General features: G+C 42.3%; 3 protein-coding genes across 5 annotated transcripts; 1 reads left to right on the top strand and 2 right to left on the bottom strand.

Annotated features, from left to right (window-relative positions):
* Positions 1–1,580: 1,580 nt before the first annotated feature.
* LOC6577089 (mitochondrial import inner membrane translocase subunit TIM50-A) lies at positions 1,581–2,945 on the bottom strand. Of its 2 annotated transcripts, XM_032729328.2 has the most exons (3): positions 2,759–2,945; positions 1,828–2,713; positions 1,581–1,738 (listed from the first exon to the last, which is right to left on the bottom strand). In XM_032729328.2, exons 1-3 carry the CDS (start codon positions 2,764–2,766, stop codon positions 1,598–1,600), a joined length of 1,035 nt encoding a protein of 344 aa, XP_032585219.1. In that variant the 5' UTR covers positions 2,767–2,945; the 3' UTR covers positions 1,581–1,597. The 2 variants fall into 2 exon arrangements, with proteins under 2 accessions (XP_032585219.1, XP_002003061.1); XM_002003025.4 differs by having other exon boundaries at positions 1,828–2,945.
* Positions 2,946–4,040: 1,095 nt separating this feature from the next.
* On the top strand, positions 4,041–5,708 carry LOC6577088 (DNA topoisomerase 1). Its single transcript, XM_032728547.1, has one exon. The coding sequence runs from the start codon at positions 4,041–4,043 to the stop codon at positions 5,706–5,708; it is 1,668 nt and encodes a 555-aa protein (XP_032584438.1).
* Positions 5,709–10,924: 5,216 nt separating this feature from the next.
* LOC6577086 (RNA polymerase-associated protein Rtf1) lies at positions 10,925–13,298 on the bottom strand. Of its 2 annotated transcripts, none has more exons than XM_002003022.4 (3): positions 12,998–13,298; positions 11,528–12,912; positions 10,925–11,467 (listed from the first exon to the last, which is right to left on the bottom strand). In XM_002003022.4, the coding sequence occupies exons 2-3, from the start codon at positions 12,891–12,893 to the stop codon at positions 11,406–11,408; spliced, it is 1,428 nt and encodes a 475-aa protein (XP_002003058.2). In that variant the 5' UTR covers positions 12,894–12,912; positions 12,998–13,298; the 3' UTR covers positions 10,925–11,405. The 2 variants fall into 2 exon arrangements, with proteins under 2 accessions (XP_002003058.2, XP_032585206.1); XM_032729315.2 differs by having other exon boundaries at positions 13,185–13,297.
* Positions 13,299–13,504: the final 206 nt, after the last annotated feature.

The raw sequence follows: 13,504 nt of genomic DNA, 5'->3' as shown, positions 1-13,504 counted from the left end.
CAGGGCCGCAGCAAGTGGCTGGGTGGGGGCGGGGCAGGGGTGGTCGCAGGATAACAGAATGCGCAGGACAACGGGCAGCAGAGCAAGTGCTACTCAAAATCTGTGCGTCTGCACGCATTACAAACGAATTACGAGACTCGCTGGGCAATTGCAGTTCATTGTTATTTAATATGTCGTCGTTGTCCTTGTCGTTGAGGTCGACAACGAGCATGGCTGGAAATTATACTTTATGGAGACTCAACAGCAGCAGCAGCCGTGGCAGCAGCAGCAGCAGCAGCAGTTGGAACAACAATCCAGGACGCAGAACGGCATGACACTGATTGCAATATAAACGATTGTCAACGTAAACGTATCCAAGTGGATTATTGCCTCATGCCAATTATCATATCAACGATACACAGCAGTCCGGCCAAATGGCCCGGACGCACACAGCGAGACACACGGCAGAGGCAGCTGCTGCACTGCCAGTTGCCAGTTGCCAGTTGCCAATGGCCGCCCACAGCCCCGCCCACGCCACTTGACGAGGCGTTGATGCTGTCGTTGGCTGTGCAACCACCATCGACTCCTCCACCAGCTACGCCTCCTGCTCCTCTTTCATCCATCCTTGTGGCCGTGTCAGGTGGGTTGAGCTCGAGCCAAATTGCATGTACGATTTTAAATGGATTTTGATTGTTTATGACAATTCGACGAGCTGACTGGCCAGGCCTCTGCTGGCCACTGATAATGCGCCATTTAAATAATAACACCGAATGCTCCTCTTGCCCATCTATCCAAGTGTACACTTGGATGGTCCATCTGTCCAGCTGTCCAGCTGTCCACCTGTTCAGCTGCCCATCTTCAGCTGCAATTGCATCGCTCTGCCATTGGATGCGGCATCAATTGATGCAATTTGTGCATTTTAAGCCTGCGAACATTTGCATAATGAACAACGTCACAGTTTCTGGTATTTTTAATCTATTTTTATTTGGTATTTTTTGTGGTATTTTGCTGAAACTTTAATATTTCTTTAGCATCGATTAGGAATGATTTGCATAAGTATAGAATTAATAGTCAAGAATGGAAATAAATTTCATTAGTTTTAGATTTTACTTCGTATTTATTAAGAACTAGGTAATAATTGTTGTAATAAAAATATTTTTAAAAATCTATATATATTTTAAGCAGTAGTACGAATAATATATATTAGTATTAGTGAAAGTTTAGGACCTATACTAGGTACGGACATTCGTATTAAAATCGTCAATTTTACAATCTTATACTTTTAAGGCATATTCTTACAATCCTTGATCAAACAAAAAAGATATTTTTTAAATATATAAACTTTTTCATAAAATTATATACATAAAACAAAAGAGATTGTTTTTTTTTTTTTTTTTTTTTTTTTAATTAGACATACATATAGTATAAAAGTGTTAATTTTAAAATGGAATCCACCACCTACATCTCATTTCAAAATATGTATATATGTATATTAATCACTGCTTTAAAAATATGTATTGGAATATTTAATGTAATAAAAAACTTTACGCAAACAACACATAATTTAAAAAATTTTGAAAAAAATTGAAAAATTTCACTTGAAATATAAAAATTTCTCTTAGCAACATTTTATTTTAAGGCCTTCAGAGTCTGGCTTCTCCTGTTTCAATTCGAGAAGCTTGCGCTGATTCTTCTTGAACTGCTCAATGGGATCCTCGAACTGGCGATAATAGTGCAAAACCTCACGAACATCATCCATCTAAAGACAGAGAGGGAGAGAGAGACGAACAGAGAGAGAAACAACAATTATTGATAAGGATTATTGGCAAGGAATTCAGTAAAATCCACCTTGTGCTCGGCAATGAGTTCCAGGAATGCAGCCAGATCGAAGAGCTGCACATCGTCGTCGTTGCCCACCCAGCGGGTAATGGCAAAGGTGTTGTCCGGATGCAGTGGAACAGCACGGCGATCCCAGTCGATGACAATGACGCGTCGCAGGTTGCGATTGAGATGGTTCAGGTTCTTGATGTGCTGCCCGTCCAGCAGCTGGGTGGCGCCGCGCACCAGACGATAGCGTATATAGCCGTTCGGATCGAGTGCGTCCAGAATGGGAAACGCTGTCATGCCCTGCTCAGCCGTATAGACAATGATCTCAAAGTGTTTGCTGCACTGCCGCAGAAAGTGATCGACGCCGGGTCGTTTCTTGAAGCGCCAGCCCGTCTGGTACGTCCAATCGGGATGCACGAGGATGTCGCGCATCTCGAGGACCAGAGTGTAGGGCGGCTGTATGTACGGCGGACAGAGCACGTCCGGCAGCAGCTTGGTAGTCAGCGGCTCCTCCAGCATCTTCTGGTAGTAGTGCAGCGAGTTCCACATCCGCTGCAGATACTGCTGCAGCACTGGCAGCGAGCTCAGCTCATCCTCGATGCTGCGCCCGAACTGATCCTGCTCAGGCTTGCCCAGCTCATAGACGGCCCACAGTACGGTGCTGCAGAGGCTGCCTAGCACGATGGTGTAGCCGAGATACCTGCGCGTCCTGCTCGCCCCGAAGCTCGGCCTCTCCGAGTTGGCTGATTCCATCAGAGACTTGCGACCATTGTCGCCCATCGTGCGTTGGCTCACATGGGTATGGGCATTCGAGCGCATCTCACGTCTGCAGCTCGCATCGAAGCTGGAGAAGCTGCTGCAATCGTAGCACCGCATCAACCTCTTGCATGGTCGTGGGACGCAAGCTCTGGTGCCCACGTGTTGCTGAATCAGTCGCAGCCATGCTTCACAACTGAACATTCCTGCTGAGAGAGAAATACTGAAATTTTAAAGATTGCCTGGCTGCGTGTGAACATATTCATCAGACTGTGAAGTGAGCTCATTAATATGTATAAATATCTGCACATGGATAGTAATTTTTTTTTTTTTTCATATAAATGTGCCAAAGCAAGTGCTACTCTGTTTTCAGCGTATCTAGAAAAATGAGAGATGAAGTTGATGTAAGTGTGATAACTTCAGGTCAACAAGTTCCCTCAGTTAGAGCAATCCTTGAAAGAGAGCGAACTCAGAAAGAGTGAGCTTAGAGAGAGAGGAATGTTCCTGCTCTTAGAGTCTAACTTGAAATATCGCTCGAAATGCTTTTATTTTCGTATTACTATATACATAAAACAGTCAACTGATTTGACATAAAACATGAACTAAAGACTTGTCATGTTTGGTATATTAACGTATTTTTAAGAGAAATGATGAATTATGGACCAAAGAAGATTCTTGAGCTAATATCTTAACTTTTTAACTACTTTTGTTTTATTTTGATTTAATTTTATTTATTGTATTAATATATTTTATATAGTCCGATTAAAAAGCTATTATTGTAGTTGATTAATGTAATTATGGATTGGTATTTATTTCATTAATATATAAGATAATAAATATTACGCTTTTCACATAGAATTCCTTAAATAAAGCAAAAGTTGTCATATTTTTATTCCGCTGACTGTTGATGCTTATCAATAAATTACAGTCATAGTTGAAAGTATTGTATGATTTTTTAGTCGTATATATTAAATTTAAATTGATTTAAACTGAGACTAAAAACTGCACAAAATATTAAATGTAAATTAAATGATGCATATCAGTTGGCAAACGCATTTACATAAATGTATTTACATAATGTAAGTAAAATGGTATTCTTTTTTATCATTGATGAATTTAAATAAAATAATAAAAATATGTAGAAAATGTTTGCATTTTCCTAGGGCAGTTATCAATTAAAAAACAAGTTAAAATAGGTAAAAAAAAAGTTTTGGAGTTCCTCAACAACATATGTTGTTTTCTTAATATTATATATAAAAATATTTCTTGTTGTCTTATGTTAATGTCAAATTGAAATTGAGCCCTGAATTCAAATTTTCCATGGAGTCAGAGTAAACAAATAAAAAAATATCTTATTCTTCCGAAAAATCAAGAATTCACGTCGCTTGACAAACAAAACTTTAGTTGTTGCCTTTCCTAAACGACATTGATACGTTTTTGACATTTGAATAGAAAACTTCGTACTCATTTCATCCGACATGTCAGACATCTATACTGATGCTTATCGGGAGCCAACGGAATTGGACGTGGACAAGAAGCCCCATGTAGGAAGACCGAAAGTGCGCTGCCGGTTCGTGCCGCTGAAGTACCGCAACTTGAAGGGCCACTGGCAGAGTCGCCTCCGGCCAAGGCAGTCGGTGGCTGAGAAGCCCATCTGCATAAAGCCCAAATGGCAGACACTGAGGCACAATGGGCCGTGCTTTCCCGCTGACCACGAGCGATTGCCGGCGGACGTGAAGTTCTACTACGACAACTGCCCCGTTGAGCTGACCGAGCAGGCCGAGGAGGTGGCCACGTTCTATGCGAAGCTGATGAAGACCGCCTTCGTGCAGATGCGGGAGTTCAATCAGAACTTCTTCAACGAGTTCCGCAGCTGTCTGAGCGAGGAGCAGCGTCGCTACATCACGTGCTTCGAGCTATGCAATTTCTGCGACATCAGCCAGTATCTGGAGTGCCAGCGAGAGGACGAGAAGGAGCGCATCGCGGAGGAGAACAAGCTCTATGGCTATTGCCTGGTCGATGGGGAGAGCCGTCGCATTACTCAGTTTCGCATCAGTCGGCCCGGCCTCTGCTGTCCGCGCCATGGCTTCAGCACGACCATGGGCACGATCCGGCCCCGAGTGCTGCCCGAAGATGTTGTGATCAATTGCGATGAGAACGAGGAGCCGCCGGCGCCGCCCTGCGGCCATCTGTGGGCAGCGGTGGTGCACGATCGCACCGTTAGGTGGGTCTACGCCTGGAATGACATCGTCACGGGCTGCATGCACCACGCCTATCCGCGCAACGAGAGCTCCCGTCGCTCGCGTCCACCGCGTCGCGACCTGCTGGACACGGCGCGTCGCCTCCAGCAGCATCTCCACCACATACGCAACGAGTACCAGACCCTACAGTCCTCGGAGAACTGGCTGGTGCGGCAGCGCAGCGTTGCCCTTTACTGCATCGACCAGCTGGCCATGAGCTGCGACGCCGAGGAGGTGCCGGCCGAGACGACGGTGTGCGGCCTCTGCGTGCAGAACATCAAGCTCTGCCCCCGCCTGGGCGGGCAGCGCAACGTGCTGCAGCTGCTGGCCGGCAACCGGGACTGCCGGCAGCGCGAGTACAAGAGGAGCAGCGTTCCGCCCGGGATCTTTTACAATCTGAGCGTCTTCATTTGCGGCAAGCAGCCAGATGAGCTGGTCTTCGAGGAGCTAAACACCGAGACATTGAACGAACACCTCGACTTTCTGATGGATGGCCTAACGTCGAGTGTGTTTCGCATCTGCAATGCCTCGCGGCTGCTAGAGGATCGCCTCATCAAGATTCCACTGAGCGCCACGCTCTGCGAGCAGCTGACGGCCTACAACAAAGCCCTCAAGGCGGTCCACATGCACTGCGGCTTTCGCCATCGCCGTATCGATCCCTTGCCAGCCCTGAAGCGACCCTGTGCCATTCCCCGGAACAGCGCGGCGGAGCAGCGCAAACTGCGCTCCATTCGATTGCAGACAAAGCCTCTGGTTGAGGCCACCTTCTTCTATCTGGATCCACGCATAACCATCTCCTGGTGCCTGAGACGCGAAATTCCACTAAGCTCCATCTACTTGAACTATGGCATGCGAAAGAAACTCTTCTGGGCCACCCAATGCACCACTCGGTACTTTTCCTTCTAGTTTGGGTTTTGTTTAATATTTTATTTGCTTTTAGTTTTTATTTTTTTTTTTATATATTTTTGTTTGTTTATTAAATTTTATATTTTAGGAAATTTAAAGTAATTGAAGCTGTTTACTATATATTTAGTAACCAAAAATACATATTATACATGTATATGTATATGTGTAATAATACATATTATTATATTATGTTATTATTTTATTTTATGTGTACAGATAATATATTATATAGGGTTGTCCATATTCGACTAACCCGACTGACCCATCTGGCAGCCTCACATCTTTTGAGAGAGATGCCAGATCGCTTATATACATATTATCTTACCTCTCTATTATAATCAACAGAAATAATTTAGAAATCTTGTTCCAGCTACAACAAAATCGGATGAGAGCTACAACAAAATGTATATAAATGTCAGGGAATTGTAAAATCTATATAGAGTTCTCCATGTCAACATCAACTTCTTTTGCCTTCGCATATTCTCACTTGATAGCGACTGCGCCGCGAATTGAACTCAATTCATGGCTAAACAAGGATCTAAAAAAAAAGAGCAAACCCACACGTTTCTCAGTTTACGTTGCTCAGGGTCTCAGGGGCGTCGCATGTAAATCTACTTTACGGCGCATTGTTGCCGGGAAGTCAGCGCAAAGTGCGTGAGGCCTGCACCTAAATCGCCGATGAAAGCCACAAGTGGAATGGCTAAGGGCATGGGCAGGAGGCGTGCCACATGTGCCGGCGGGCCGAGCTGGAAGCGTGTTGCGATTTTAATTTTTAACGAGAAGCAGCAGCAGCAGCAGCAGCAGCAGGAGCAGGAGCTGGAGCAGCAACGGCAGCTTGGCCGTGTTGGGATCATCGTTGTAGCTGTTTTACATTTGTGATAACCAGGCGTGACATAGCGGCCGGCACTTGATGGAAGCGATGGCAGCGAAGGCGGCTCAAAACAAAACGCTTTTCATTACCCGAACCCCCGAAGGGCCAGGTGAGCGAAAATTTGTGCGTGGTGGAAAAACTAATTTTGATTTTAATTAAATATTTATGAGTGACAGCGGGTCGAGTCGCCAGGCTGGCAGTATGGCAATATGGCAGGACTTGAGCTAAGCCAGCCAAGTGCGGCCAAAAGAAATCCACTAATAAAATAACCAAATAGCTGGCAAATAACTTCTACTTATCACTCAGGGCGCATCAGTGAGGAAATTAAAGTATTATCCCTGGAGACCTGGTTGCGTGCCACAGCTCCAGCTGGAACCCCTTGACCAGCGCCCAAACTACTGACATATTTATATATGGGCCAAGGGTCTCTTACCTTGCCGCAGAGTGTGAGGTGTGCTTCGTCTGTGTGTGTGTGTGGTTGTGTGTGTATTGGTCGTTTATTCGATCAAAAGTTACGAGCTCATCTTAGATTGGACATTAAATGGACACTAAAATATTTTCCATCTGCACGCAGCAGCCGGAGCCATCGAAACCCTCGGCGAGCGAGAAACAAGCGAAATAAATGTCATGAAACAACTCATTGACAGGCACATAAGGACACTGGTTTTATGGTCCACAGATATGACCAAAATATATGATTACCATGTGTCCAGCCACATGCGAGCTCGTAAATAGGCATTTTCTCTGCTTTAGCTCTCGACTCTCCCTTCCTCTCTCTCTCCCTCGGACAACAACCACCAAGCCACCCTTCCTCCCACCCCACACACACACATACATATTGAACCCAACAGCCACCCACTCCATAGTTTTACTAGGGGCTTCTGCTGGCCATTTGGTGACTACTTTTTCTTGATGTTTGTTGCCTTTCGCTTGGTTATTTACCAAGTGATCCAGGTGGGACACACACGGAGAGCACTGTCACAGCCTTGGTCAGTCGTAAAAATCAAAATAAAATGAAACTTATGCGTGATGTTTTGCTTTTTTCTCATTGGACTCTGCTATTGCAGTCCCCCCGCCCCCCTTTCCATCGCCCATCGCCCATCCCCCATCCCCTTAAATTCTCTATAGCCTTTTATGCTCGCCCTGCGCTGGAACGGGGCAGAGGAAGGCATCGCTATGGCTCACTTGCTCGCATTACCAATAATACAAACTCTACTTAACTAGACAACTTACGAGTGGGTTCATTTTTGTTGCCTGTTGTCCAAATGTTTTCGTAAAAAATGTCAACTCTTATAGGGCTCTCTGCCCCTTCCATATTTATAGAAATTAAATTCAAAATTTTCAGTTTAGTCGTTTGATCGTTTGTTAATTTTGTACTTCCATAGCAGAAAATTAAATAAAACAGTAAAATAAATAAAATAAAAGAAATTAAAATAAATAAAATTAAAATTAAAAAATTAAATTAAATATATATATAAAACATAGGTAAAAAGATTAATAATTAATAAAAATTAACGAATGAATAGTTGTACGAGTAACATAAAAATTAATTGATTTTAAATTCATTCGTTTAGAACTTAATGAACTTATTGTTAGTTCTACCATTTTTTTTTCATCTATAAAAAATTAAAAATATAAATATATTATACTACGTATCAGAAAATAAAATTAAATTGTATTTTTTTTTTTTTTTTGTAAATTAAACTTAACTGAATAATTAATTATCAAGTACTTAGAAAAATAATACAAATACGTGTCAAAGCTTTGAATTGAACTCGCTAACTTACACATTTAGGAATAAATTTTAAATAAATTTAATTAATGAAAATTCAAAATTACAAATAAATGAAATGACTTCAAATAAGATTCCTCCACATGATTTTACAAGTATTTATTTTATTATCTATTTTATTTTATATACAAATATTAAATTTTATATCTCTCATAGAGATTTCACAGTTGAAGCTGATTAAAAAACATTTATTTTATTTATTATTTATTTCATATCATATACATATATTACATTTGAAATCTCTCACAGCTGGCCTATGCTTAGACCTGATCAACATATTTAGTATATATTTTTAGTGAAGCATTTGGTTAATTTGCTTGTGGAAGAACAACATGAGTGCGCGATGGGAATGTATGGCTATGATTTTATCGCGTGCTGCAGATCAACAAAGCTCTGCTTGCATCATTCGGGGCCGAGCTATCGGAATGGACGTGGAAATAGAGCCTGGCCATGAATGGATAGAGGACATCCAGTTGAGTATAAATTCGCTATTTATGCAGTCTGAGTGTATGCTGATTTCATCTCATCTCATTCGGCGTTACGTGAGCTGATTACGTTAGTCATGCGCGATTGCCGAGTTGGCCAGAGTGAGGACGACAGAGCTTTGGTTCCGTGACCATAGCTAGCACACGCACACAAATCTATATATAGTGTGTTTGTCTGCGTGTGTGTGTCTGTGCATGGGTCTGGGTCATTTTGGCCGTGTTCAGTTGCTTAGCGCCAAATGAAATTGTGCCAACTGGCGACTTGATGAGAATTTCATTTGGTGCGGATTTTTATGACTTTCGAGACAGAGCGATAGAGAGTGAGAGAGAGAGAAAGAGAGAGAGAGAGAGAGAGAGAGAGGAACGATAGAGAGAGATGCTGTGGAAGTTCCACTAAATGATTTCGCATTATTTGTGTCTCTCTCTCACTCTCTCTCTCTCTCTGCTTGCCATAAAAAGTCAATGCATGCGAAATGCTTTCGTGATACGCTCAAACTAGTTCTGGTCCTGGTCTTGGTCCTGGCAATAAGTGAAGCCAGGTTAGGTTCTGTTCGGCCCTCGGTTTATTTGTTTATTCATTGAATGGGGTCGAATCGTAAAAATTATGTTGATGAGTCATCAGTAAATGGCATTTATTTTATTGTCACCTATGCGACCCCACACAGATACACAGATATCTTCAATTATGACCAACTCCGCAGATGATTCGATTCCTTGTGCCAGAGCAATGCTTGCGGAATATGAAAGAGCCGAGCGCCTTGATGCACGGACTACGAATGAGTCTTGTATTTGTATTATTAATGATGTCCCCTCTATCACAATCCGTCCGAGAGTCCGTGACACATGCTTCGCTTCCCAGCGCCTAGTCCTCCAAAATGGACCATTCATTAGATTCGTCATACAGCTCCCATGCCTAATGGGCGTAATAAATGTGGGCACATTTAATTTTTTTTTAATTTACTACAATTTACTGGTATTTATTTTGACTGCATTCGACGGCAGCGCTTCCATTGACATCGCGGCAAATTGGGAGTCAACGGATTCCCGTGCCGTAAACCACCATTCGACAAGCAGATAAATGCCGAGTTCTGGACACGGCAGCTAATAGGAAAAGCCCAATGAGGCACTGTGGAATGGCAATGGAAATTATATGAATTAAGTCTAGCCTGGGCATGTTTAGCTATGTTTTAGGTAAGCTTTATAAAGTGTTTTCAAACGAGATTTTCATATTGGGGCCCAGCTGTCATTGATTAAAGCTTGACGTTCAGCTCATACTTCATGAGGTTGTTGATTTATATAGTTGATTTATATGATTTTCACATATTTCCGAGTGTCATATTAGAATAACATTTATACATTTATTTATTTATTTATGTATGTATTTATTTATTTTATTTATTATTATTTTTTTTATTAGACGTTTGCTTTAAATGTTGAGTTTGCTTCAACAAAAAATTTAAAGCCTTTTAATGACATTAACTGATATGAAAAAAATAATTGATCAATAACTTTTTACGAAAAAAGGAAAACTGAAAGAAAATAACTATTATTTTTTACATATTTTATTTATTGATAAATCAACCAAATATTTTTTAAATCGATTGATAAATATGCAGGAGAATCCTGATAATTCAAATGGCAAAAGGATCAATTTTTTTTTTTTTTTTTCGATTTACATAGAAATTTAAATAATCGTGAATTATTGAGATTTAGATTAGCGGGGTACAAATTATCGAGACTCGACTCATATACTTTGCTGTATAAATTATTTTTCTAAAAATGCTGAGCCAATCCATTCATATGGCATTCGGGTTATTCATAAATAAATATAAACATCTTTTCAATAAAAATATTCCTCTTTCTGATTTCCTAAAGATAATGTGAAAAACTCAACAGATTTTTATAACCAAATATAAATGTATATTCTTTTCAAAAATAAAAAATTTTACAATCTTGTTCAATCTATGCTAAAAAATAAATCTTGAAAGTTGTAGAAAATAGATACGTATGTAAAAAAAGATTTTGGTACAAATATAAGCATATAAAAATAAATAAAAATATAAATCGCTTAAGTTGAGCGTTTTTTTTTTTCCTTGTTAAATTCGAATTTTGTGCCACTGTGCGGCTGTGTTGTAGTGCGATCCCCAAACGAATTGGCTAACAACCGCATTTGAGATTTGATTGGATTAGAACAAGCTTTTGGCGGCGCACGAATTGTTGATGTGTCCGCTGTGGTTGATTGGAATTGGAGGCCCCAAACCAGATGGAGCTCCCGCCTCCCCTTTGGCTACACACTGTGTTGACAGGCCGCGGTGGCAACAGGCAACAGCGGACAGAGGTAGAGCCTGTATTCATATTTTTGGCAATCGATGTCCTGCTTGGTTCGTTGGTTGGTTGTCTGGCAGATTGGCTGGCAGGTCCTCAGACTGGGCGGTTGGGCAATTAGAAACGTAGAGTGTTTTGAAATTTTCCAATTTTTGGTGATTGCCCAGAGGGTGCCCAGGGCTGGGTTGCCTGTGTTAATTTCTAGTACAGGTTCTGGTTTTTGTCTATAGGACAATCGGCTCTGATGCCACGCCTTCGATCTCTGCGCATATATCACTGAATGGCACTGCAGAATCGAGGAGAGATGATGAGGTCAGTCAGTGTGCGTAGCCTCCGCTCTACTCACTCAGGCTGCTCACATCCAAGTTGACCTCGAAATTGTGCAACTCATACATATCCAATTTCTCTTTACTTATATTCTCTGCAATCACGTTCGGCTGTTCCAGGTCAGTGCTTGGAGCTGCGGTCGAAGTCGCGTCCTCGATTGGCTTTCGCATCTGTTGCATCAACTGCAGTTTGTTGAGGTGGGCGAATTTCTTGTACCTGCACCTCATGTACTGCTGACGGTCGAATTTCTTGGTTGGCTTGGTTTTGGTGACGGGCTCCAGGCTGGATATTTTCACTGGAACTGGGGCCGCCCGGCTCATGTACTGCATTCGTTTCTTGCGCTGATGCTCGCTGAGTGACTGCTCGTCTATCTGTTTGATTAGCTTCTCGAGCTTATTGACCTCCTGCATGATGAGGCACACCTTGCGGTAGGCGGCGCCGACGAACTGCTGCCCAACGCGCTTGGTCTGCACCATCAGCTCGGCATCGCCCTCGGTGAGGCAGTAGTTCAATGCCCTCTCAATGTCCTTCTCCTTCCTGTTAATGCTATTGACGCTGGGCAGGGGCTGGGCAACGCGCTGGCAGGCATCCAGCCACAAGAGGAACTCGTTGTCCAGCACCGGCTGATTGGAGATGCCATCCATTCGGAAGCTGTGCAGATGTCGGCCGTGCTTCAGCTGCAGTTTGACCTTTGTCCGATGATTGCCCAACACGTACTCCTGGTCGGTGTGCTCGACGGCCACGATGCGAGAGAGCCGATAGACTGCCGGCTGGTTGGTGGGTATGCTGGATAGGTTGATGCGAACAAAGCATCCAATCAGTGTCTGCTCGAAGTTGGGCTTGTCGAGCAAGCTCTCCAGCTGGTTGCGCGTGAGCAGCGCCTTGCTTAGCTCCGCCAGGGAACTGACAAACGTCTCTGGCTCACTGCTCTCGTGGCTGGCGTCCATGTAGCCCTCATCTGAGCTGACATTCGACTCATCTGAGTAAACTTCTCGTGGCTTGACTTGATCGTCCTTAGCCTGATCACGCTGATCAAGTACTTGAAATAGAAGCTTTGCTTCCTGCTGTAGTTGTTGCTTTAAATGTGGCTGTTGCTCCACCACCTGCTCTCGCTCTTGATGCTGTTCCCGATCATCTGCTGCTGTGTGCTTATAGCCATAGGTGCTGTGCTCAGCATTGTCGGCCATATCTTTATGCAGCATAACGCACTTGATGCCCCACTGGTAGAGCAACTTCTCTCGCTTCAGGCTACGCTTATACAACTTGGTCTCCCGCTGCAGTCTCGCCCGGTTCGCCGCATTAGAGGCATTTGTGTTAGGCAATTCATCCTCTTCCAGGTCTTCTGTGAACCTCAGATGACGTTTGCGGGTCTGCAAACTAAGCATTGGGAGATGTTTTATTAAGCTGCATGAGGAAGAACAATAATTTAAAATATGTATTAAAAATGTTGTTAAATTTAAAAATAATATTTTAAGATAAAAAAAAATACCTCTTCTCGATTTAAGGTCGGATGAAAAAATTGAGCAATATTTTCTTCGACTTTTTTTTTGGCAACTTAAAATAATTAAAAAAATATGTGAAATGAATTTTCGGGCGCCAAATTTTACCAAATTTATATGGTTTTTTGAGCATGCATAGGGCTAGCTGAACAAAAGGAAAATACTTTTCCCACAAACCATGAGGCGAGCTGCTTTTCCAACAATGGGAATGAGCTGAGTGAGCTAAAGGAAAACTCCAGTTCTCATAGAAAATGTACATGTCTCTTAACAACGGCAAAGTTGGGGAAAATAAAATAATTTTTTTCCAAAGCCTACTGAGATGAAAAATTCAAATTTCGATTTTATTTTTTATTTTGACAGATGTCTTCTAGTCTAGTTCTAGATTTATTAACTAACTTTAATTTTTTATATCACTTGAATTTACTATCGGTTTAAAATAAAATTTCTCCATTAAGCATTATCATCATTTGCTATAATTAGGACTGAAATTATTCGAA

This window comes from Drosophila mojavensis, unplaced genomic scaffold (genome assembly GCF_018153725.1).
Source record: "Drosophila mojavensis isolate 15081-1352.22 unplaced genomic scaffold, ASM1815372v1 contig_36, whole genome shotgun sequence".
NCBI lineage: Eukaryota > Metazoa > Arthropoda > Insecta > Diptera > Drosophilidae > Drosophila > Drosophila mojavensis.
The sequence above is the reverse complement of the archived record's forward strand: the minus strand, read 5'-3'. Positions and strand labels throughout refer to the sequence as shown.

Coding starts and splice junctions, on each gene's coding strand:
- LOC6577089 (XM_002003025.4), bottom strand. CDS start 2,766: ATGTTCAGTTGTGAAGCATGGCTGCGACTGATTCAGCAACACGTGGGC. Junction 1,739..1,827: donor AACTCATTGCCGAGCACAAG/GTGGATTTTACT, acceptor CTCTGTCTTTAG/ATGGATGATGTTCGTGAGGT.
- LOC6577088 (XM_032728547.1), top strand. CDS start 4,041: ATGTCAGACATCTATACTGATGCTTATCGGGAGCCAACGGAATTGGAC.
- LOC6577086 (XM_002003022.4), bottom strand. CDS start 12,893: ATGCTTAGTTTGCAGACCCGCAAACGTCATCTGAGGTTCACAGAAGAC. Junction 11,468..11,527: donor CTTGGATGTGAGCAGCCTGA/GTGAGTAGAGCG, acceptor TCGATTCTGCAG/TGCCATTCAGTGATATATGC.